Below are 27,876 nucleotides of genomic sequence, written 5' to 3' on the forward strand. Positions count from 1 at the left end.
CTTGTAGTACATGTCCAAACTAATGGGGACTACACTTGCACATTTTCTCCCCAATCAGAGCAACGCCATATCATCTTTTACGGGTGTAGAAAAAATTATTTTCTAGTCTTCTAAGCCAAGATCAAATTGGGATTGTAGCTCCAACAAGATGCTGATCAAGAAAGCCTAAGGTGGTGTTTTATCATCTTTTCACAGCAAACGCAGTCTAATAATGTAGCACCTTTGTCTCCATAAGAAGTAGTTGCTGTGCCGCAGAAAGCAACAGGATGCAATACATCTTCAATTTCTCTTCCATGAGATCATCACCCTTTGTGGCCATCATCAAAAAAGCAGCAGCTTCTTGGATTCCAACTTCTTGCAAGTCTTGATATCATACCAGTGGACGTTTTCTTAACCAGTTTGCTCAGGACCGGATTCATGGTCAGACAACGAAATGGCTGGTTAAATCAACAACATTAAAATAAAGGTCCTATACCAGTGTACTGTAATATAAGAGGTTTTAAACAATAATTCAAACATAGTACGCATATTAAGTTTGTTCTATTGCAATAATCTGTCTGCCATGTTCAATTGTATTCTTCACTTCACAAAACAATATCTTATAAATTAAAGTGAATTTCTGAAAAACATATATATTCTATCATTAAACTACTAAAAATATCAAAATATGAACTTAACTCAAGAAGCTAAATTTACTGTAATAGTTTTTTGCTTTCTCACATCCAATTTGCCATTTTCTCAAATATCACATCTGAGAAGTGTCTGTTCAAAAGGTATTACCACTTTTAAATTAGTATTTTGTCCACATGCATTGCATTGTGTAAACATACCCCTCGGAACATGATCCAGGTCAAAAGATGCTGTGTGCATTTGGAACAAACAAGACTATTTCCTTTGCATCCTGGGTGGTAGGAAAGATATTCCCACTATACCGTATGTGTGGCGACACCCGTTAGCAGGCAGGTGTACCCTCAGCCATAATGCATTCGTAATTTTGATGCGCTTTGTTGCAATCACTGCACATTCGTACTAATGGAGAGGTAGATGTGTCTATTGATATTTTGTGGACCGCATGTAACAAACATTATGCAATGATCATGCAGAGCCATTGTGAAAATAGTGATTGTGATCCATTACAATAAGCTGTGGGTGACACTGTCAACAAACAGACTGTGATTACATTGAACATGATGGGACGGTCTTATTTTCGATAAGCAGAAAGGGCTATCTGTGTGATACCCGACCAAAAGGATCTATTTCCTCTTTGTTTATTTTTTAACATTTTTTTGCTACTGGCTTTACGTCGCACCGACACAGACATGTCTTAAGGCGACGGTGGGACAGGAAAGGGCTGGGACTGGGAAGGAAGCGGCCGTGGCCTTAATTAAGGTACAGCCCCAGCATTTGCCAGGTGTGAAAATGAGAAACCCACTATCTCCCGAATACTGGATACTGGCCGCACTTAAGCGACTGCAGCTATCAAGCTCGGTCTTTGTTTATATTTGTATTGATGTTAATATTAACAAAAGCACACCCATCGTGTACATTTGGGATCACAGCATAGTCCTAAACAGTTGTACCATGGGTACGTCTCGTGTGCCTTTCTTGTATTGGTGGAAAAAGGAACTTTCGAACAGACACTGATGATTTGATTCTTTTTGCTGTTCACCACGTTCTGTTCTCATGGCTAAGCGACATTCACTGGGTCAGCCAATTAATCCAATGGCCGGTTAAGAGGCCGTCCATTGTATTCATAGTGTTAATACGCAGGTCCTGTTTCACCAATTGATCATTCCATTTGTGGATTTTGTGTTTGAGATTCAGTGTGATTTCAGCTACAAACATGATGACATCAGCATAGCGAAGGGTCGGGGCCTGCAGTACAGAGTGCATCACAAAACTGAAGAAACTGTGAAAGGGCAGAGTGCGGTGGGTGTCAACTGTAAGAATAGAGCACCCAGCAAATAAGTCACCGATCGATTTCTGATAATGCTTTGAGGCGTAATTATGCACTAATAATGTGATATATTTGGACAATCAACTGTCTATGTAATTTGTGTTCCTTTAAGGCACAAGTTATCTCTGCAATTGAACCTTGTAGGTGACAGTGTAACGAGCGGTAATTTGAGACTGGAATTCAACACTACTTGAAGAATTGGATGACGAAAACTTGTATCTGCTGGACTCTGATAATTTTAGTGCAGGAGCGCCTATTGGTCATCTACTCAGCCTATATGTGGCTTTTCGTTATTACCTCTACTGTGGACAGCTACACGGACTCCTACGCCATAGCTACAGTAGTATGTGTCTACGCTTGAAGCTGTTTGGAAGCTACGGCTTGTGTTACTGTTGCTAATACAATGCATCTGCAGACTGGTACACCCCACCTGGGGAATTGTGTCCTTTAATTTTTTAAATTTTATATTATAGTTCTTCTTGTGTAAATAGGTAATATGTGATTTTATTTCTCACGGGTAAGTGCAGGAGGTACTTATCTATTGGTGTGTGTATTTGTATTTTATTTGAAAGTATCATGCATCTTAAGTTTTCAGGTGAGCATTGTGTGTTATACTGTAGACCACGGTCGTGCTTAGATAACCGTCAAAATTGTCCGTTGGTTTGATCTCAATTCATTTTTCCCTTGGATTTATTATATTTTCCTGTGGATTTGCAAATGTTTTCCTGTGCTTTGTCTTGTGCGCTTTCTATCTTAAAATATATACATTGTATTTTTTTTATTATTGCTATCTTAGGCGTGTTTTGTACAATGTTTTGTGTTCATTTGTGTTGGGTATTTCTTCTTGTTATTCCTGCATCTATTCGAGTATCTCTGTCTTCTTTGCCCGTGTTTCAAGTTAATACTGCACTTACACTAGTACCTTTTTTTAAAAATATTATTATTATTATTATTATTATTATTATTATTATTATTACTTTCGTAAGTTTCTAAATTTTATATCTCTTGGAGTATATTTTATTTGGGTTGGAATGCTTTATTTTCATTTCCATTGCAGGCGTTTAATGTAATATTTTATATATTATTCGTGTAAACCCTAAATTAATATTAATTTAACATTTCAACAATGTACTGGTAACGTTGGTTAAATCAAGGTCTTGGACAACCCTAGTGCGAGAGAGATGGGGTTCTGTTGTCATCTCTTCTGCCAATTGTTGCTTATCTCTTGTGCTTGGCAGTTATGTAACCTGATTATTATTGTGAATTGTCTCCGCCGCAATAACAGCATGTTGTGTATTCTACTATGTATTGTTTTCTTCTGAAACCGTGTTCATTTTTCGGTCTCTGTGATGTGAACTGGCTCGTTCCTTTTAACCCCTCAGCGCCGACCTCTATACGTGGTATACATGGTTTCACATTTACGGCTAAAGCGCGAAGAGTTTTGGAGTTATTGATATGCAAATTGTTTTGTTTCCAAGAAGACATTTTCGGGTTTATCAGCGTTGTAAATAAGAATTGAAAATCGCTATGATGTAGTTGCTTTTGTCAAGTAAGTCTGAGCACTAAAGTCTGTTTCCTTCATTCTTTCCCACAGAATAAAATAAAGAAAAGATGATCTGAGAAGTTTGTCTTTTCGTGTGATGTTCTTTGTACTATTTGTACATTGGGAGTGCGGTTTATTTATTATATTTGTCTTTATTTCTCGGCTTGTAACTCTCCGCGAGCGCACTGTGCTGCTTTCTGTCATACGAAACGAGAACCAGTCGTTCATAAATTAAGAGATAATGAGATAAGGACTTGAGATATGATTTTAAAATAACTTCCATATCCGAAGATCGTTTGCTTTGCTTTGACCACGCCATGATCCCCACGCACGAACTCACGAACCACACAAACGAAATACACTTCCCCTTAAGAATTGTACATGTCACTATTATACATACTACTGACGAAATGAACACTGCACTGCATGCGACTGTCTGGAAATGTTAAAAGCGCATGTTTGGGAGATCACTACCGATACTTCAGCCAGCCAGCCGAGTCACGCGCGAAACCAAAATTCAAGGAGATATTCTTCCTGTCGCAAATTAAGAACTAAGCATGATGAAAACTTTGGCATTGTTTTAAAAATAACTTCCATATCTGAAGACCATTTGCCTCGCTTTGAGCCCCCATGCAAATTCAATAGGAAAGACGCTGGTCAGCGACTGACTTTTTCGTGCCTGCACATAAAATTCCCTGAACATGACTGAAAATAAACGCATATACTGCATTTTGTTATCATTTAAATTTAAAAATAAACTTATCTACATAGAGCTGAAATATTTCTTTACCAGCAGTGAAAAAATTAGGAAAATTATGAATATAAAATAGGAGTTACGACATGATAAGTTCTATGCAATTAAGATTTTGCATTTGGTGAAACTTTCCCTTATATTACCATTTTCACACTAAATTCTTCTTCTTCTTCTTCTTCTTCTTCTTCTTCTTCTTCTTCTTCTTCTTCTTCTTCTTCTTCTTCTTCTTCTTCTTCTTCTTCTTCTTCTTCTTCTTCTTCTTCTTCTTCTTCTTCTTCTTCTTCTTCTTCTTCTTCTTCTTCTTCTTCTTCTTCTTCTTCTTCTTCTTCTTCTTCTTCTTCTTCTTCTTCTTCTTCTTCTTCTTCTTCTTCTTCTTCTTCTTCTTCTTCTTCTTCTTCTTCTTCTTCTTCTTCTTCTTCGTTTAGGCCTACGACGGACCCCGTGGTTCGTAACTCTGGTGAGCTCTTTTCTTCCTCTTAGCCCAGTATTCCTTCATTCTAGCGCTATGGATGTCTTTTCTTTGTTGAGTCCATTTCACTCCTACTCCTGGACACAGTGATTTCGTTGTTAGTGACTGGAGAGAGTCAGATGTCTTGACTAACTTTCTGAACTTATCTCTGTTGTAAATGTCAATGTGATCAATGTTTAGGTATTGTAGGTCTTTCCGCACTAAATTCGTCCATTTGGCATTTGTTGCTTTCCCTCTAGATACAGTGTTGAAGATTCTTGAAGCGAGTCTCTGGCTGTCCATCCTGACTACGTGACCATAGGAGATTAGTCTTCTCTTCCTCATAGCTGTTGTAATGCTCTCTATTTTACTGTACAGTTCCTTGTTGTGCCTGATTCTGTAGCCATCTCCTTCTTTAATGGGACCCATAATCCTTCTGAGGATCTTTCGCTCTTTCAGTTCTAGTTTTCTGAGTTGTCCTTTCCGGGTCATGTTTAGGCATTCTGAGGGGTACAGTACAGATGGTCTTACTACGGTGTTGTAGTGTTTAAGTTTAAGATTCAAGGAGAGGGATTTAGACTTGTATATGTTCTTACAAAGATGATAAGCTCTTTCTAATTCAGTGCATCTACTCTTCATTGCAAGATCCTCATTAACATTTGGGGTTATCCACTCTCCAAGGTATTTGAATGAGTTGGCCTTGTGTATTATTTTGTCCCCCAAAGAAATGAAGTTGGGTGCTTCTCTGATGTTGGTCAGAAATTCTGTTTTATTGACAGCGATCTTTAGCCCTGCTTTAGCTGCTATGCGTTCTAGGGAGGATAGCCGGTATGTAGCTGCTTCCACTAAATTATTTTTTTACATTTTTTTTTTCTTTGACAGCATCAAATGCACCTTGAAATTCTGTACATAACACGATATTCACCCATTTTAATGGATAACATCCTGATTTACGGATATTTGGCAAATCTGCTGCATTAGAGTAGGACAGCGCTACCCGCAAAACGTGGGAGAAGGAAAGAGATGGAATTATCCCATTACTGCTGTACTGCAATTTAAGGTTGGAACACTCTATAGGTGCTGTCAAAAGCCCTCGATGTGCCATCCAACCCATTTTTCCTGTGTTAAATTTTAAATTTCACTTAATGTAGATATATTTCAAAGATGTGTAACGTTAGGAGCTGGTGCACCAGGATAGTTTGGGTAACAGAAGGAATTTATTTACTTCAGAACTAACCTTATTTACATCTAGATTAGTTTTTTAATGAATATTTATTATACTCCCCACTATTTTATTTTTGGCAAGAGTTACTTAATTTTATTATTTCTCAGTTTTTTTTTTTTTTCCACATTTAGACTGTAATATAAATAATTATTTATTAATTATATTTTTATTTTTAAATTTTTTGAAAATCTTGGTGCCGTTTTTGGAGTGAATTGCTTTGTAATTCCTTGGGATCCCCTCCTCTCCCTTTTTTAAATGGGTAGGTTCCAGTACTCTTCCTTGCTTCCTTGTATATTTGATGTGTTATTATCTGATTTATTCTGTTTTGTTGCTCCTTATTTACTTGTGTGTGCGCACTCCACAATAATACTACACTAGCCTAGCGTCATTTACCTTATTATTGTTAGGGGGTGTTGCAGCTTGTTTATGATGCACTATTTATTGTGTAGTTACAAATATCTGTGTGCATCAACACATAATGCTCGATCTAGGTCCCCAATAAGAATTTTAATTTCCCTATGATCAGAGTAAGAAACACATTACAGAAGAAAATGAACATGTAATAGCTACTGTAAATGGAGATTAACAACAACTTAAGGACCTAAAGTGTTCATAAAGATGATGCACATTATGTGATCGTGAAAATACTCACTTGGATGAGTCCTTTCTAACCAATGGACTTACCTGTGAGCAAGAAGCAACGGCATGCCAGACAGGACATCATTCCTCCAACAGAATCTCCTTCACAAGATACTGCCAGTCTCCCCGTGAGAAGACATCGCTTCATACAAGAGAGCTGGCTCCTCATACTTTGATGGATGTTGACTTCACTATCAAAAAGGATGCGAATGTCCACGTATTCAATACCACCGACTTACCTGAGAGCAAGTAGCGACGGCGTACCCGACAGGACAGCATTCCTCCACACAGGATCTCCTTCATGAGATATAACCAGAGTCTCCTCGTGAGAAGATATCGCTTCATACAAGGCAGCTGGATCCTCATATTCATCTGGAGACATGAAGTGATCCTAAACACAAGAAGGATTGATCAGCCTGGCTTCTTCTGTATGCTGATGATCTAGTACCGACTGCTCAAGGAGACAGTTTTGAGGAAGTGAAAGAAATTCTAACTGATGAACAATCTGAAGCCTCTGTCGTACAAACCTCTCCGAAGCTTACGATCCTGTTAATCACCATATTCTCCTGGAAAAGGTCTATCACATCACAAAGGACTACTATCTTACCTGTGTCATCTGAAATATGCTTGAAAACTGAAGTTTCTTTGTTGAACTTCAGGAGCAGAGAAGGAGATAGAGAAGGCAGAGGTACAGACTACCCCAAGGGGTGTGTTTGCATCATTGCTGTAAACCAATGATTGGCCGATACCAGATGGAACAGGAAATTTCATCTATGCCGATGACTGAGCCGAAACTGTTCAAGAGGATGATTTCAAGTTCGTCAAGCAGAAGTGTATGAAGCTCTTGACATACTCTTCGTTTATTACAGGAAGAACCAACTAAAACCTAATCCATCAAAATGCAACTTTGTCCATTTTCTGCACCCGCACGACCCATGGCGAACGTTAAACAAATGAAAAAAGGCACTTAACGTTCAAGTTTGCCAACATAACTTCCTACATGCCTCACTCTGACCGCATACATTGTTTATGCACGGAAACCCAGCATTCTAGAAAAGTGAGGGTTACAACGTTTTTGCTGGCAGGTATTGACTTGTGCCTTCCATCTGAAGAACAGGCAGGCTTTCAGTTGGGAAGGAATTCCACTGGAACAATGCAGTACCTCCAAATATCTGGGAGTTACTCTTGACTGTGTTTTGATGTTTAGATAAGACTGTTCGAATATCAAGCAGAAAGTGGCTGCTAGAAAGAACATAGTACAGAAGTTGGCTGGAACAACTTGGTGTGCACATCCAGATGCTGTGAAGACATCTGCCCTTGCACTGTACACATGCCCAGCATGGCATAAATACTTCCATGCCAAAACCACGGGCAAGACATGAATCGTTACTACCTGGACGTATCCAATGCCTCTGGAAAAGTCGATGTAACACCTAGAGACATCAATAATAATAATAATAATAATAATAATAATAATAATAATAATAAACTACGGAACAAGAAATTTGAGGCGAGTTGTCAACTTCAAGAAGGGCTACGACTCGACTGATAGATTAATGGTTATGAATTTCATGTTTTTGGTCCGTATTGAACTGAGAATAATATATAAGTAATAATAATAACAACGTAAACATTTCCACCTTTTCAATACTAAAATATATTCACTAAATTATAAATTACACGGTACTAGTTTCGACCCATCTAGGGGTCATCATCAGCCGTATTGGAGCAAAGATCACTTTTGGCGAAATCCTAAGAAAATGTTATATTAAAGAATAACTAGTGAAATGAGATGTTATTATGGTAATAGTTAATAATACAAGGAATATACATAATAAGAGGTTTTTAACAAAGAATAAAGTATAAATGGGGTGTTGTAAAAATTATAATCATGGAAATCAGTAAGTTCTTGTACTGAAATGACATACATAAAATTATATTTGGCTTAGGAAGAGGGCTTAAGGTGGGGCTGAAGGGTGCGGGAGAAAGTGTAATTGTCTTGGAAAAGTACCTTTGATTAAATTTAGGATTGAGTTTAGGTTGGCTGCATTATTGTTTCTGAGGAAAGTGATAAATAGATCGAAGAGTATGTTGGGTTTCTCTGAGATTTCATTGAGATTGTGACTGGCATTAAAGTATTGGTCTAGGTGTATGTAGTAATTTTCCATTATGTTGAGTAAAGGGCCCTTGTTTGCTAATACGAGGATGTCCATGTCTTGTTCAATATTGGTGAAATTATGGTTATAATCTTGCATGTGTTGGCCGATGGCTGAAAACCTGTTGTATTTTATTGCGTTAGTGTGCTCGTGGTATCTGATAATGAAGTTTCTCCCGGTTTGCTCGATGTAGGTTTTTTTTACAGGTGGTATATTTGATCCTATAAACTCCTGATTTTAAAAAACTGCTGGTCTTGTTGATGTGTGAAGTATTGTATAAAACGTTCATGTTCTTATTGTTGGTTTTGAAGGCTATTTTAACGCCTTGTTTCTTAAAGATGTTGGTTAACTTGTAGATATCATTGTTGAACGTGAAGGTGGAAAATGTTAGAGGTTTGATTATTTCTTTTTTGAGGGTAGTTTTTGGGCGATGTTTGTGTTTATTGATTATCCTTTCTATAAAATGATTGCTGAAGCCGTTGAATTTTGCGATTCCGCGGATTGTGTTGAGTTCGTTTTTTAGATCTTTATTGGACATAGGTATGCTGAAGGCTCGGTGAACTAGGCTGTTGTATGTGGCTCGTTTGTGGGACTGGGGGTGCATTGAATCTTGGCGAATGGTGGAGGCTGTATGCTAGGATACATGTTTACAAAAATACACAAAACCGGCGTCCCCATTCGCCCAATCATTAACTATAGACCAAGTCCCTTATACAAGGCATCGCAATTCAAAGATTTTTAAGAAGAAACTATCATTTCTTATCGAACAAATCCGTCAAAAACACTAAAGAACTAATCGATAAATTGAAAAAATTTAAAATTCAATCCAATCATTCTCTCCACTCATTCGATATTGTAAACATGTATCCTAGCATACAAACCTCCAAAATATACCCCATCATTCAAAACAATTTAAGCAAATACAGCGGATTAAGTATACTAGAAATACAGGATTTCATGTCTATGCTTAAGTTAGTTATTAGCAATCAACTATTTCACTTTCGATAATGTTATTTATCAACAAGAAGGATTGGCTATGGGATCACCAGCCTCGGGTATCTTAGCTGAGATCTACCTGGATTTTTTAGAACACACCAAAATTGATGGTAATAATAACTTTAACAACATCCTTTTCTGGGCAAGATTCGTAGACGACACCATAGTAATTATGGATGAGAGCATCACAAATGCAGCTACCACTCTCATTAATCTAAATAACATTGACCCACATATAAAATTCACACTTGAATCCAAAATTGAACAGAAAATAAATTTTCTAGACCTAACTATTACCAGACACCCAAGTTACTTAAGATATAAGATTTTCAGAAAACCCACCCAAACAGTCACCACAATCCGTCAAGATTCTTCACACCCCCAAATTCACAAACGAGCAGCATACAACAGCATGGTATACCGAGCCTTCAATGTTCCAATGTCTAAAAGAGACCTCAAAAATGAGTTGAACACTATTCGTCATATAGCTAAATCCAATGGATACAGCAGGTTCTTTATAGAAAAAATAATCAATAAATATAAATACCACCCTTCTACCACCTTGAAAAAAGATAAGAAAAACAACTCCTCTCTTTCTATCTTTACCTTCACCGAACAAATCTAACAAGTCACCAACATCTTTAAAAAGCACGATGTAAAAGTAGCTTTCAAAACAAAGAATAGGAATGCACAAATCTTACATAATGCCACATCCATAAACAAGTTCAATAGTTATTCAAAATCAGGAGTATACAGGATCACTTGCAACAGCTGTAATTCTTCTTACGTCGGACAGACCGGGAGAAATTTTAAGATAAGGTACTCAGAACACGTCAATGCCCTGAAATACAATAAATTTTCAGCTGTAGGACAGCATATGCATGACTATAAGCACAAATTCACAGACATAAAACAAGATATGGAAATTCTCAAAATCATCAGTAAAGGACCCCTCCTTAACATTACCGAAAGCTGCTTCATACATTTAGATCAATATTTCAACCCAAATAATAATCTTAATGAAATTTCAGAAAAACCAAATATCCTTTTTGACCTTCTAATTCCCATTTTCAGCAATGTCAAACCAACAAGTCATAATTCAGTTTTTCATAATATTCACAGCACATTTCCTCAACAACCATCCTTTTTCCCACATCCTTCAGCCCCACCTTAACCCCCTCTCCCCCAACCCCCTCTCCTTCTGACCTTCCCCTCCCCTCTCCTTCCTTTTCATTTGAATTTCACAACAGTTAGTCTGAAGCACACTCAACAATGGACCACACACCTCATGCTGTATTGAGAGGTAAGTCTCATATAACCTATGCCATCTAACTAACACATTCTCTCATTCAATTCATTAATTTAATTTTATCTAATTTATCAGGTTAACTTCATGGGCACCACAATGAATCGCAAAAATTTTATACCAGACACAATGAATCTGTGTTAACCACATCATCATGTGCTGTCCTGACAATGTCCAACAACATTTCAGCAAGATTTAACAAGCACCATGAGAGCATCTCATTTATTATTTTGATTGAAGATGAAATAACATCTAACAGTTCCCTGTCAGCTAGTGGTTATTTACAGCAGTGTCCAATGGATTACATATAGATAACACCACACATATAGATTTGATGACAAACTACAGGATCAACATTTACCAGTTCCTATTGAAATGATCAGCAGTATTAGAACTAACAGTTCTGTGTATATAAATTAATACTTAATACTTGAAATTATTCTCAATGATGAACATACTCAAGATGTTAGAACCTAGTTCATTTTCAAATTTATTCATATTCCATCCCAGTTTTTAATGTCACTTTGTATACATTTGTTTTCATTTGTTTTTATGTCAATTGTGTGCATGTACATTTGTTTAGTTATTAGGTGTTTTACATTAAGGCTGAAGATGGCCAGCCCAGGCCGAAACTAGTCCCTAATTAGTGTAATTTAGAATATTACATATTATAGTATTGAAAGGTGGACCATTACTAAATTAATTTAATAATTACATGTATATGTTACATAAAATTTTTGTGTACTGTTCGTGAGTAATAGATAATTTGGTGAAATACAATTTCTACACTTGAAATGTTTATAGCATTCTTGAGGTACCCCTTATTGAAGAGAACCTCTTCGAAGAACAGTATGGATTCAGGAAGGGGAGATCAACAACTGATTTAATCTTTACAGTCCGTCAGTTAATGGAAAAATACTATGAACACAACCAAGATTTGTGGTTAGCCTTTCTGGATATCAAGAAAGCATTTGATGCAGTGAATAGAGAGAAGGTGTGGGAAGCACTGAAGAAAATTGGAATACAGGATGACTTGATACACCAGATCAAGAATTTGTATTAAGATACCCGAAGTAAAGTCAAAACACCTGTAGGAATGACTGAAACATTTGATATAAAATCTGGGTTAAGACAGGGTAGTGTTCTGTCTCCTCTTTTCATCACTGTGATGAACGAGATCCAGAGAAAAGTTCACCAAACCATTGGAGGTAAGAAAATGAAAGTTATATTGTTCGTGGATGATATATGCTTGTGGGGAGACTCTAAAGAAGATCTTCAAGAACAAATAAACTCCTGGGCAGAATCTGCTAAAGAATATGGACTCATCTTCAGCCAAGAGAAAAGTGAGGTTATGGTCATGAAGAGATACGGGTAACCAATGGGACACACTGAAATGGAGGGGAAACGGCTACAGATGAACCATCAATTCAAATATCTTGGAAGTGTTATCTCTGATACTCGTTCTATAGATAAGGAAATTTCCCACAGAATTCAGGCAGGTAGCAACTTTTACAAAATAGTTAAAGACATAATATGGAACAAGAAAATACCAACAAAATGTAAGAGACTCATATATATGAAACTTATTACGTACCAATCCTGACCTATGATTGCGAAACATGGGCCACGAGAAACAAAGATGTTAGTAGAATCCAGGCAGCAGAAATGAAATTTGTCCCTAGCATGATCGGCAAAACACGGAGGGACAGAATCCGTAATGAGGAAATCCGCAAGTAGGCTCAAGTTGTAAGACTGCAGGACAAAATAACAGTGCAGCGACTGAGATGTGTGCCGTTACATTGTCAAACACCACAACTACAACCATAACGGCCAGCCCAAGGTATGAACTAGCAGTTACACTACTGCCACAGTTCATAAGAAATAAGTGGAAGCCCAATCAGACACTATACACTCCACACAAACAACAAGAAAGAAAGAAAAACTTACCTTAACAAGTGGAGAAGTGTCACAACAACCCGTGGACAATTAAATTGATCACTGTACTGGACATCAGAACACGAAAGAAATGAAAGAAAGAACACCTTTACTTTAAGAAAAATAAAATGATTTATTAATGAGAAGTAAATTGAAATTTAAAAGAACGAAAGCGTCAACACAGGAAAATGAATTAATGCAAAAGTTAAATTAAGATAAAATGATTAACAGTTATTTAACATTACTCAAAAGGATCGATCCGACCTAAGTCAAGTAAAATCTAAGAGGCCTCAAACACTAGATGAAAAAGGAAAACTGAGATAAATTAGTTCTTTAATAATATTTTAAAAGGTGCAACCTGAACCACGGAGTTCAGCCCAACAGGAAGAAACTTCAACAGCACAGATCAAAAAAAATCAGAACTACGCTTCATTCAAGGAGCAAATCAGTGGAAAATAAAATACAATACTGCAACCACAGTATCGACATTGCATTAAGGTAAGGGGAAATTAATATCAAAATAGGAACGCCACACGAGCTAGTAATCTCGCAGGTCACCAGAAATTATCATCATGCCTTCTTCCAACCTCCCCCTCTTTTTTTTTTTTTTTTTTTTTTTTTTTTTACAATAACTAGTCGCCATGGCAATGAAGGCCGTGAATCCGAGTGTAAATAGGTAACCAAGGAAACAAGCCCGAACAACAAGGAGAAAACATAATTCAACAAGAAAGAAAAAAAAAAAGCGAGAATCCCAGAAAATTAACATAAGATCAAGAAAAATAAAATTTCCTTCCTCTTGGTCGGAACTCATATGATTCAACCATTACCTTACGGGGTGCTTTGATACCGTTTCAACAAAATATAACATGTTATTCCAAATGCTCAACGTATATAGAAAATAAATTAATAAATTTAGTTTCACCCCAAGAATAAGTGCACTATAGTACACTCACAAAGCCATGAACCAAACAGTTACAACAAACCCGAATTATGTTCATATTTAATGATAATTTTTTTTGAGTTGGAGAACCAAAAATTCAATTTAGAGCTCCAAACACCTAAACATTCTAGTTAATTTTTAAAACAGTTCCATTCCACAAGGAGTTCCAGTACACGAAGAGGCGAAGCAAATCCATTATTGAAGATAAGGCGAAGCACCATTTTTTTTCTTACTTACAGTACATGATGTAGGAAAAAATTAAGATATACACCCTGGTGACGCTCCCGAGATGAAAACCACGAAAAAAAGGAACTGAGGGCGTGAGAGAAGGAGCCCTCTCACAGTTTTCCTCAGCCGAAGTCCATTGCTCTGGGTGAAATCTCCACCTTCACGAGACACATGCAAAGCGCGTCCATCTTCAACTAGACGCAAGCACAAGAATGACTCTCTCGCCTTGGCCAAGGCTCAACAAGGCAACGTTCACTCCGAGACGAGCTCTCATTGGTCAAGGAGCGGAGCATCGTAGTTAAAGCTCTCTGCACAGATGTCAGTACGTACAAGGAGCCCTTCTTAGATCAGATCGTCACACAAACTAAACCGCCAGCTCGGAGTAGTAGTTAATAATAAAACTAGAAGTAGTAGGGAAAGGCGGCAAGGTGAATACAATAAAATTAAGGTTGTAAGATACCAATTTCCACGAGGGTTAGCTCAGGTTCAAAAACGTTAGGAGGGAGAAGACATAGGAATGTGACACCTCGGTGTCAGATGGTATGGACATATGCAACACATGGGTGATAACAGATTACCAAAAAAAATGTACGATCTAAAACTTGAAGACAAAAGACCAAGAGGGCGACCAAGACTCAGGTACAAGGACATGGTGAAGATTGACATTCAACAGAGAGGACATACTTTGGAAAGCACTGAAGAAGGAGAGAAGTTCAGAGACCGCAACTGGTGGAGAAGCCTCGTTTGCCGACCCATTGCTTAAGATGGAACGACGTGGGATATGTATGTATGTATGTATGTATGTATGTATTGAGGTACACTTTGAAGTCTAGTTCATATTGGTGAATCGTTGCATACGTTCATTGGTATGTTTGTACTAAGCATTTTAGAACTTTCTAGGATATGGATGTGATGAAAACTAGTAACATAATACATTAAAATACGATAAAATGTTCACAGTATTCTTGCGGTATGCTTTGCAGTTATATTAATGTTGGTAAAGCATTATGTACGTTCACAGGCATGTTTGTAACAAGCATTCTAGAATGTTCAACGATGTGTATTGTTTATCTTGTGAGTTCATGTAGTTAAGAATGTTGGATGATTTACATCAAAATATTGTGGTGTGTCATTAGTTTCCTTGGTACTAATCTCGTTAAAAGATATCGAGTAGGTGCAGATGCTCCCTCTTTGTAGTTTTGTTGTTGGACATGCAGTAATCTGCGAGAACAGAGAAGAAAATGAAGTATAAGAATTTTCTCAATGGAATGTCTAATGAACGTGTGGAATAAGTGTTTACTTACTTACTATATTTTACTATATTTTATTACTCTTACTATATTTCTATATTATATACTATGTACGTAAACACTTATCCCACATGTTCATTAGACATTCCATTGAGAAAATTCTTATACTTCATTTTCTTCTCTGTTCTCGCAGATTACTGCATGTCCAACAACAAAACTACAAAGAGGGAGCATCTGCACCTACTCGATATCTTTTAACGAGATTAGTATCAAGGAAACTAATGACACACCACAATATTTTGATGTAAATCATCCAACATTCTTAACTATATGAACTCACAAGATAAACAATACACATCGTTGAACATTCTAGAATGCTTGTTACAAACATGCCTATGAACGTACATAATGCTTTACCAACATTAATATAACTCCAAAGCATACCGCAAGAATACTGTGAACATTTTATCATATTTTAATGTATTATATGTTATTAGTTTTCATCACATCCATATCCTAGAATGTTCTAGAATGCTTAGTACAAACATACCAACGAACGTATGCAACGATTCACCAATATGAACTAAACTTCAAAGCGTACCTCAAAAATGCTATAAACATTTTAAGTGTAGAAATTGTATTTCACCAAATTATCTATTACTCACGAACAGTACACAAAAATTTTATGTAACATATACATGTCGTAGAATATCGATGTTTGTTTTTTAAACCAGAAGACACATCATATCATTGTATATTTCATATATTGTATATTTTAATATTATCACTCATATCATGTAACATTCTTCATCAGATTTAGTAATGTTTTTAAATTATATATTATGTTGGCTTTAGATCTCATAACCAGCTGAGGATGACCTCTGTGAAGGTCGAAACTGGTACTGCATTGTAACAAGACATAATAAAGTACTGATTAGGTGGATGGTACCCATTCTTTGTGATTGTGAATACCAAGTATCAATACGGACATGAAACTGATAGATTACAATTAGATGTTTACACTTTTACTTTTTTCGACTGAATCACCGATCAGGTTCTCAGCACTTCCCTCAGGGCACTGTATAGTCACTGGGCCTTCAGGCAGGAATTGAAACTGCTCCTTCTTAACACAAATCTAGTGTTTTAATATTACCGTATACTGTACGACTATGTTATCGAGACCACCTTACATACATAAAGCCATGGGAGGCTTGTTTTGGTCCTAATATAGGACTGGGAATTTTAAGCTTTTGTGTTGAAATGTCAGTTTTCTTTCATTATAAGGTGTAATCACAAAGCAGGCTCAAGTAAAACTATTTTAAATAGTGTAGAAGTCCGCAACAGCGAGTACGGCATATAAGGAGAACTCCATTATAGAGATAATATCTTTCTGTCCCTTCAAAATTCCTGTATTAAACTGTGTGTCGTCCTTCGGTTTCTGCGAGAGACCTATCACTGACGCATCCGTTATTACGAGCGATTAAGCGCGCGCGATTTTTTCCGTTCCCGATATTTATGTACCCCAGGGATTATGTTGCATGCGATCGATTACCTTCGGTATAGTTTCCTCCCTATGTTCACTAGCGAGTTTTCTCGTCGACATTCGAAGGCGATGTTGGAGTCGATTAGTAATACCCGTCGACTGCTATTCTCTAAAAAAAATTTTGAAATGAAAGAGGATAACATGTTTTCGTAATAAATGCGTAAATAACGTGGCCGATAGCAGTTGTTAAATTCACAATGAAGTATTTATTTATTTTCCACCTAGTCGATACAATGATTGCCTAAGGCAATTTTTATTGGTCAAAAGTGGTACATGTTTCGTATATTATCAACATCTTCAGCCACATAACACAGTTTAGATGAAAAATATAAAATTGACAAAGTAATGCTTTAGAGGAAGTGTCCTTGAAATTAACATAAGATTGACAAGATTAAAACAAACAAATAACTCAAGAGAAAATATATAAATTATTTCTACAATAGAAAGCAGTCGTCAAGGAAACACTTGTACAATATTCCATAGAGAAATTGTCCTAATAAATATTCTTTTCTTAATAATCCATGAAAAAAGATCAATTTATAAATTAAAAATTATACATTTTATAAGTAATTATCTAAATGAAGAAATCCTGATATCACAGTGCGGCTCTTATTATTAATGTAGATGAAAATATAACTAATTCCTAGTTGTCAAATCTTATTAAGCCTGCTTTCCTTTGGAACAGTAACTCCTGTCATTCTTTCACAGTTTTGCGCCGGGTGTAATATTGATGATGCGTTCTTCCTTGTTCTTGCACCTGAGGAGGAGGAGGAGGAGCGGGGGATATAGGTGTGTCAAGAACTTCCTTGCTGTCACCTATAGCTTCAACTGAGGAGGAACAAGTTGTAGGGCTATCTGTAGGTGGAGAAATTCCAATTCTTTTTTCTTGATCCTTCTCAAGCATTTTCAAATATACTAGAATTTGATAATATAATGGATTCTTATATTCTACAGCCTCATTAAGGTTATCATTTTTCTTTACAAGTTGGTCTAGATGAATGTACAGGTCTTCATATGTGTTCATTAAGCTGCCCTTTTTTAACTTTTTTATGATGGTCAGGTCTTGTTCTATGTTTGTAAATTTATGACCTGTGGCAGTCATGTGTGATCCCATTGCTGAGAATCTTCTATGTTTTTCAGCATTCACATAGAAGATTCTCAGCAATGGGATCACACATGACTGCCACAGGTCATAAATTTACAAACATAGAACAAGACCTGACCATCATAAAAAAGTTAAAAAAGGGCAGCTTAATGAACACATATGAAGACCTGTACATTCATCTAGACCAACTTGTAAAGAAAAATGATAACCTTAATGAGGCTGTAGAATATAAGAATCCATTATATTATCAAATTCTAGTATATTTGAAAATGCTTGAGAAGGATCAAGAAAAAAGAATTGGAATTTCTCCACCTACAGATAGCCCTACAACTTGTTCCTCCTCAGTTGAAGCTATAGGTGACAGCAAGGAAGTTCTTGACACACCTATATCCCCCGCTCCTCCTCCTCCTCCTCAGGTGCAAGAACAAGGAAGAACGCATCATCAATATTACACCCGGCGCAAAACTGTGAAAGAATGACAGGAGTTACTGTTCCAAAGGAAAGCAGGCTTAATAAGATTTGACAACTAGGAATTAGTTATATTTTCATCTACATTAATAATAAGAGCCGCACTGTGATATCAGGATTTCTTCATTTAGATAATTACTTATAAAATGTATAATTTTTAATTTATAAATTGATCTTTTTTCATGGATTATTAAGAAAAGAATATTTATTAGGACAATTTCTCTATGGAATATTGTACAAGTGTTTCCTTGACGACTGCTTTCTATTGTAGAAATAATTTATATATTTTCTCTTGAGTTATTTGTTTGTTTTAATCTTGTCAATCTTATGTTAATTTCAAGGACACTTCCTCTAAAGCATTACTTTGTCAATTTTATATTTTTCATCTAAACTGTGTTATGTGGCTGAAGATGTTGATAATATACGAAACATGTACCACTTTTGACCAATAAAAATTGCCTTAGGCAATCATTGTATCGACTAGGTGGAAAATAAATAAATACTTCATTGTGAATCTATTGAAGTGCGATACGGACCATGAAGCTGATTTTATGTAAGCAGTTGTTAACTCGTTAAAAATAAAGACCGAGGTAAACGATCTCTTAATTTTAATGTTACATACGGAAATTAAGAGTTCTCAGAACAATATGGAAGGATAACGAAATACCTGAAGATTGGACAAAAGGGGTGATAGTCCCTATCTTTAAAAAAGGGAGTAGAAGGAGAAGTGAAAATTACAGAGGCATTACCCTCTTATCACACGGCCTTAAAATTATGGAGAAGATCATTGAAGCCAGAGTAAGGTATATACTAGAGCCTATCTTCGAAGAGGAACTAAATGGCTTTAGGACTGGAAGAAGCACAACAGATCTGATATTTGCATTGAGGATGTTGGCAGAGAAACGCTGGGAAAGAGGAAAATACCTAATTATTGTGTTTATGGACCTTGAAAAGGCGTATGAAAATGTTCCTAGATCAACTATTTAGAAAAGTCTTAGAAAACTTGGTGTACCCCAAATGCTGTATACTAATTGTAAAACCTGTCAGAATTGGAGATGGTCACTCTGAATGGTTCAATACAACCAACAGGGAAGTGCCTTATCTCTTCTATTCATAGCAGTTATGGATACCATTTTAAAGGAACTAAAAGGAAAAGGTAATAAAGATCTTCAGGCTGTGGTGTTTGCAGACCATGTGGCAATATGGGACGAAACAGAGGAGGGAGTGCAAAATAATCTGAATGCATGGTGTAAGAAGTTTGATGATTATGGAATGAAATTGAACCGATCAAAAACAATAGCAATGAAAATCAGCAGACATAATACAGAATGCAACATAAAAATACAGGACCACCAAGTTGAAGTAGTACACCAATTCAGTTATTTAGGAAGCGTAATGGCTAGTAATAACAGAGCTGAGATAGAAATAACAAACAGAGTAACCAAAGGCTCTAACTTTTACAGCATCGTTAGACACCTACTATGGGATGAGAAAGTCTCACAAAGAACAAAAATGCCCCTGTACAAGTAATATTTCATTCCTATCCTTACATATTCTCTGGAAACCTGCATACTAACATCAAAGGATTGTAGTAGGATTCAAGCCTGTGAAATGAAATTTCTTAGAACTGCCCTCCAAAAGACACGGCTTGCTCACGTGAAAAATGATGAGATCCGATCTAACCTACGTCTAAATGAATTGATGGACGAAACACTTAGGTCATCTAGACTTAAATGGTTTGGGCATGTTAAACGAATGAATAGCACAAGGTTACCATGTGCTTATTTGGAAAAAAGAATAACAGGTAGAAGACCAGCTGGAAGACCAAGCAGATGGATGGACCAACTGAGGGAAGACATGGAGAGAAGAGGATGGAATTGGGAATCTGTCTTGGACAACAAAATGTTTTTGAATAGGCAACTTTGGAGGACGCTCATTTTCAAACACCCTACCCGGCTCGCTGGAAGGGCAAACCGATGATGATGATGATGATGATGATGATGATAAGACGGAAATTAAGTAAGAATGTGGTACACCTCAAGATATGGCAGAGTACGTCACCAATTTCAGAGGATAGTTCATATCTTCTCGCGTCTAGTTAAATTTCGGAAAGGCTATTTACATGTAAATTTTTAGTGAGGAGGTTATTATTTCTGTACATGTGTTTCAAATATGTTTTCATGATACATATCCAGTTAGGTTAGGTGATGCCGTTTGAAGAAAAAAAAAAACTGAAGTGTTTGCCACAGAAACCTCTGGAGTGATACCGTATTTCTCCGAATCCAAGACGACGTTTTTTTCTCTCAGAATCTCACGCGAAAACTGAAGGGTTGTCTTGCATGTGCCTGACAGTAAGTTAATGGATACCACTGGCAACTACCGCGGTAATTACGCTGCTTATTTTCACCCCCGCACGTGCACGCACACACAAAACTCGCTGATGAACGACCGCCTCTTTATTATACATTGCTAGCCGTGATAACCGGTTGTACAGTGCCTGTGTGTGAAGTCACTGGATCTCGGGAAATAGTGAAGAGAGAATGACATTCTATTAGCCTCTACAAAAACGTTTCTCAAATCTGCAGAATGGCATCAAAACATGGGAGCCTTCGAATTCTTAGACAGGCCGGTTACTCAGTGGCAGAGTTATAACGCGTCTATTGTACTGTTGTAAAATTAAGTTTTATAGACAGCAGGAATATTTTCGTGATGGACAGTCGTATTGTAAAGATACATGGAAAAGGTATTGTCGGCAAATTTTCAACGGGTTCTCGTCAATATTATGATACCAATTTTAAGTTAATGGTTATTAAATACGCGGAAACTTAATTGTGCAGCCGCAAGAAAATACGGCATAAGCCTAACTAAAGCCAATATTTGGCAGTAGGGTGAAGACAAAAAGCTAAAACAAAATGTGTACTGTACAAAAAATGCATTCAGTGGTCCGCAACAAGGACGCTTTAAAGAAGTCGAAGATGAAATTCTGAGGTATGTGCACGAAAATCGCAAGGGCAGAATGGCCATACCGTGGCGCAATAAACTCGTTCGTTGACTTTGAACATCCGTGATTATGCCTATACATCGCTAGGCGGCAAGCGAGATGTGCATGTAGCGGTAGCCGGTTATACAGTATCTGACGCTGAGTAAAAGTAACAGTTTTACAGACAGCAAGAATAATTTCCTGATGGATCGTCGTATTGTAGAGACGCATAGAATAGGTACTGCCGGCAAATTTTCAACGGGTTCTCTTTGGTATTATTATGCTAATTATAAGTTAGTGGTTGTTAAGCCCGCGGAAATAAAGAATAATTGTGCAGCCGCAAAAAGAAATTACGGCGTGATGAAAGCCAATGTTCAGCGTCTGAGTCGTAAGAATTGTTACAAAACCGGAACCTTGGTTAAAGTCGATCATGATAGGGTTTGAATCTGTTTGAATATTCCTTTAGAAAGAAGCATGGTTATATTTTTGAGGTTGAAGCATGTATGTTGGAAACATATTGTTGATATCATTCATTAGTGCTCATCGGATAAAAATTTGGAATATTACGTCATTCTTGCCAGGCGACCATAACAGTCGAAGAAACTGCAACTCACGCTGTGATAAATCTCTAGTCAATACAATTTGAGAAACCCCAATTCACGCTGTGATCAATCCAATCTACAATTTAGATGTCTAGTCATTATAAAATAAATTAATTCATTGTTCATAAATTCTGGCAAAGTTAATGTACATATTGTACAAACTATACATATTGTAAACTATGTAAAAAGCATAAGACCATTGTATTTAGTATTGAGTTAAGTTTATTATTAAGTTCCAATGTTTATAGTTTTAATTCTTGACCTTAAGATTAATATTAGGCTGAAGATGCCCATAACTAAGGTAAACATGTCCCTAACTGGTGTTTATAATTCATGTAGAATTTAATCACTAAAAAATATGTTTGTATTGAAAAGGTGCACACAATAATTTTTAATCTTGAAAGAGTTTTACTTATTGTATCTTCAATACAGAACAAAATGAGATAAGTTACTTGTAATTTTATACAAAAATCGGATGTTAAATTAGGATTGCTCCATTAAAGCGACTCGGAAGATTTTATTGAAGTACACTGACTGACAGTGACAATGCAACACCAAGGAGGAGTGGTTCGAAAGGGATGAAAGTTGGGGAAAAAACAGAGACGGTACGGATGAATAATTGATGTTTATTTCAAACCGATATGCAGGTTACACAATGCGCACGGCATCGAATCAGTAGGATGTAGGACCACCGCGAGCGGCGATGCACGCAGAAACACGTCGAGGTACAGAGTCAATAAGAGTGCGGATGGTGTCCTGAGGGATGGTTCTCCATTCTCTGTCAACCATTTGCCACAGTTGGTCGTCCGTACGAGGCTGGGGCAGAGTTTGCAAACGGCGTCCAATGAGATCCCACACGTGTTCGATTGGTGAGAGATCCGGAGAGTACGCTGGCCACGGAACCATCTGTACACCTCGTAGAGCCTGTTGGGAGATGCGAGCAGTGTGTGGGCGGGCATTATCCTGCTAAAACAGAGCATTGGGCAGCCCCTGAAGGTACGGGAGTGCCACCGGCCGCAGCACATGCTGCACGTAGCGGTGGGCATTTAACGTGCCTTGAATACGCACTAGAGGTGACGTGGAATCATACGCAATAGCGCCCCAAACCATGATGCCGCGTTGTCTAGCGGTAGGGCGCTCCACAGTTACTGCCGGATTTGACCTTTCTCCACGCCGACGCCACACTCGTCTGCGGTGACTATCACTGACAGAACAGAAGCGTGACTCATCGGAGAACACGACGTTCCGCCATTCCCTCATCCAAGTCGCTCTAGCCCGGCACCATGCCAGGCGTGCACGTCTATGCTGTGGAGTCAATGGTAGTCTTGTGAGCGGACGCCGGGAGTGCAGGCCTCCTTCAACCAATCGACGGGAAATTGTTCTGGTCGATATTGGAACAGCCAGGGTGTCTTGCACATGCTGAAGAATGGCGGTTGACGTGACGTGCGGGGCTGCCACCGCTTAGCGGCGGATGCGCCGATCCTCGCGTGATGACGTCACTCGGGCTGCGCCTGGACCCCTCGCACGTGCCACATGTCCCTGCGCCAACCATCTTCGCCACAGGCGCTGCACCCTATGGGTATCGGCTGCGATTTGACGAAGCGACCAACCTGCCCTTCTCAGCCCGATCACCATACCCCTCGTAAAGTCGTCTGTCTGCTGGAAATGCCTCCGTTGACGGCGGCCTGGCATTCTTAGCTATACACGTGTCCTGTGGCACACGACAACACGTTCTACAATGACTGTCGGCTGAGAAATCACGGTACGAAGTGGGTCATTCGCCAACGCCGTGTCCCATTTATCGTTCGCTACGTGCGCAGCACAGCGGCGCATTTCACATCATGAGCATACCTCAGTGACGTCAGTCTACCCTGCAATTGGCATAAAGTTCTGACCACTCCTTCTTGGTGTTGCATTTGCTCTGTCAGTCAGTGTATTTTAATATGATTCTACGTCACGTTTTAAGAAGTGTGTTAAATTAAGCTGATGTTTCTTCAAGACTATTTATTTTTAAGTTGTTGTTCTTTTAAATCCACATTATTTTATAAGTGAGCAAACCGGTTTACATATGTTTTCATAAATTTAAGGTTCAAGTTCGCAAGTCTCGGACTTGTAGAAAATATGGACTTTGAGACAGTATAATTGTAACACAGTTTTAGGTTGTTAATATGGTTTTAAAATGTGTTCAATTTGACGTAGATAAACTTATGTGATTGCCAATTTTTCCAGAACCTGTATCAGCTGATGACGCAAAAAGGGCTTCGAAACTAGTTCTGATTGAAATATGTGTTGTAATTTCATCTAAACAACAGTTTTTATGTATTGAATAAGGTGGATCAAAATTGTAATAAAAGTTGTAAAAATCGGATATAACAACAATCTGCTATAGCGAGTAAATTTTTCGCTGTTATGAATTCTCGCTATAACGGACTTTTACTATAGTTCTGTAATAGATAAAAACTGAAGTCGTTTTATTGGCGTGCGTTACATTTAAATAGTATATAACATTTCAAATTCGTACCGACTTGTGCAGAAACCGCGCTTTCCAGCTGAGCTCGAGGTCACGAATATCCGTAATTTCTGAAGTTATGATATTCTTTCTCTTTACAATTTGACTGTGATTAGCGACGGACAGAATTCAATATAATGCATTCCAGAACTTTTGAGAATCGATACTTACATTCGAAACCATGTTCTCAAGCTCAACATAACCTTTAAAAGTTTTATATAGGCCTAATTTATGCGGTACAAGATTTCCAGAAACTGACTATGAACAGTATTCAATGTACTGTACTGGAGACCAACTTACAATGGAAGATTAAGAAAAGAAGGGATTTTGCCATCATGTTGGACGCTTTTGTAACTAATGTGTTTTATTTTATTAGATCAAAGAATTAAAAACTATTTGTGGTTGATGGTTGTTTCGCTTGTCGTTATAACATTTTTCGAAGAGTTTGGCTGATCAAAGATACTGAACTTAAAAAAGTTTTCACACGAAACTGACAAAGTTTCCCCAGTAAAACTGAACATAAAGTGTCAAGTTTTTCAACACATGTACCGGTAATTCAAGTCTGAGGCCAGTCCCATGGTCTAACTTGCCTGCCTCTCACCCAGAGGGCCAGGGTTCGATTCCCAGCCAGGTCAGCCATTTTTACCTGGATATGAGGGCTGGTTTCAGGTTCACTTATTCTACGATTACCTTTAATTGAGGAGCTACCGAATGGTGAGATGGCGATCCCAGTCTAGAGAGACAAGAATAACGGCCGAGAGGATTCATCACCTTGTAATCTGCAGGCCTTCGGCCTGAGCAACAGTCAATTGGCAAGAAAATTTTTTTTTTTGCTAGCGGCTTTACGTCGCACCGACACAGATAGGTCTTATGGCGACGATGGGATAGGAAAGGCCTAGGAGTTGGAAGGAAGCGGCCGTGGCCTTAATTAAGGTACAGCCCCAGCATTTGCCTGGTGTGAAAATGGGAAACCACGGAAAACCATCTTCAGGGCTGCCGATAGTGGGATTCGAACCTACTATCTCCCGGATGCAAGGCCCAGTGGTGTCGCAGATGGGTTTGGTTTAGGATTTTTTGTTAGATTATAATTATACATATTTCATTTTTGTGAGGTTTAGCCAAATTATTGCATGGTTTTCATTCATTCCCGGATTTTCCGTTTTCACGTGTTGTATGTTTATTTCATAATATATTAGTTTCATGTCCGTATTGATATTTGATACTACGATGTGCTCACGAGTAGCACACATCATGAAGTCAACAGCGGCAATCACTGACATGTACAACAACATAACTGTAAAGAGGGAGCTTTCACACTAATTAAATGCTGTACAGTGCGTCACAAAAATGGAATAAGATAACATGTTACAATATACGAAAACAGTCAGCACAAAACTCAGGAAAGCACGTCACAAGATTAACCACCCACACTATAATTTTACATAAATTCAACTGAGTATCTACATAATGCTTCCCTGAACAGATTTAAGCTTTAATGTGGATTAGATGAATGCCATGGAACAATTCTAAACTGAAAAATATTGTACCTGATAGATTAATATTTATTCACATGTAGATTGATGAAGTTTTATATCATAAATGAACATTTTAAACATAAGTGTAAACACCAACAATCATATCATATAACTTTTATCACTGAATCCAGCAATGTTTTATACTCACAGCCATGTTAATAGTAGATAATATGGTTGGTAATACTCGTATAAGTGTAATCTACTAGCACAAGTATAAAAATACGAGAATGTCGTATGAACTCACAAATGTTTTATCAACTCAGCTCTAAAGTTTTAGCGTGGACTGCAAGTGTACAGTGAACAATCTAAGCTCAACAACATTGTATTTTAACCAAATATATCTTATCCATGTATAGAATATTAGAATTTAAGTCTCATATTCAGGTAATTTAACTTGACGATTGTTTTAAAGCTATGAGGAAGAAACTGTAATATTGATACTATAACACTATTGTTCATATCATGTGACACTCTTCTTAAATTTATTATATGTTACATTAACCTTAGAATATATGACCAGCTGAGGATGACCTCTAATAAGGTCAAAACCGGTCCTGTACATTCATCATCATCATCCTAAACCATCTCCAGTTTCCCAGCTGTGGCAGGTCCTGCACAATAATAAGACAAAATAAAGTACTGATTAGGCGAAAGCTTCCTATCCTTATATTTGTGTCTATGTTTATTTCTTGTGGTCCCTCCAAAAATGGAGAATAGAGGTTCCAGTGTACTCCAGTCTCAGAAAGAACCAAAATAGAATTTTGGAGCAGCCAATCTATAGAACTGACTCCATGGTTACTAATGTTCATGAAAACCTTTGACTTTAAACAGGAGTGGGAAGATACAGAAATGAGGATATCTGGGGGATATTGATACTGCACTATGTGCATAACTGAAGATTATGAGCCATGTCATAATCTGCATCCAGGAAGATTTAACATATGGTGGTGGCGATTACAGTTTTTAGGAGGAGGTACAACTAGGCAACCATCCTCAATTAACACTAATTAGAGGAAAATGTGGAAGGGATCAGACACTTCGAAAGACAAAGATGTCGGCCAAAGAAAGACGAGGGCCACAGTGGACCCTAGGGCCTCGACGCCTAATAGAACAAGAGTTGACCATGGGAAGTCTGACAGAATAGATGAAAGTCAAAAAGAAGCAATGTGGGGATTCAGCCAAGGGCCCCATGATCCCCATCTGGTACGGATGAGACTCTGCCAACGTAGTCAGAGTTTTACTGGTAGATTTATTTTTCATGTCGCACCGACACAGATAGGTGTTATGTCAAAGACAGCAATAGGAAATGGCTAGAAAATTGAAGGCAGTGGCCATAGACTTAAGGTACAGCCCCGACATTTTCCAGGTGTGAAAATGGGAAACCATGGAAAACCATCTTCAGGGATGCCGACAGTGGGGTTCGAACCCACTGTCTACCAAATGCAAGCTCCTAGTGGCATGGCCAACTCGCTCGGTCTGTTCAATTTTATAATGAACAAGAAACATTAAGTTCATAACTGAATAGAAGCCGTCCAATGCACTGCAATAAAGTTCAAATGCAAATCCTCCATGGATGGCAATGAGCTAGAAATATATTACGCTGATCATTGTGACATGAATAAAGGAGTCACGTTTTTTGGGCCAGGATATTTGAAATAATGTTAAATGACACCTATTTATGATAAAGCTAACATATACATAACAGGGATTTTCCCTTTTCCCATTGTAAATGCAGCCACCAAACCACCTGAATGTGA

The 27,876-nt window shown here is 37.7% G+C and overlaps 1 protein-coding gene across 4 annotated transcripts in view; it reads right to left on the reverse strand.

Moving 5' to 3' along the window:
* pcx (pecanex) overlaps positions 1-27,876 on the reverse strand; it is a 514,715-nt gene that overhangs the window by 166,615 nt on the left and 320,224 nt on the right. For all 4 annotated transcript variants that reach the window (XM_067155270.2, XM_067155269.2, XM_068229749.1 and 1 more), the window contains one exon: positions 6,806-6,957. In XM_067155270.2, the coding sequence (XP_067011371.2) occupies positions 6,806-6,957 (152 nt within the window). The remainder of the gene's footprint in view (positions 1-6,805; positions 6,958-27,876) is intronic.

This window comes from Anabrus simplex, chromosome 11, assembly GCF_040414725.1.
Source record: "Anabrus simplex isolate iqAnaSimp1 chromosome 11, ASM4041472v1, whole genome shotgun sequence".
Lineage (NCBI taxonomy): Eukaryota > Metazoa > Arthropoda > Insecta > Orthoptera > Tettigoniidae > Anabrus > Anabrus simplex.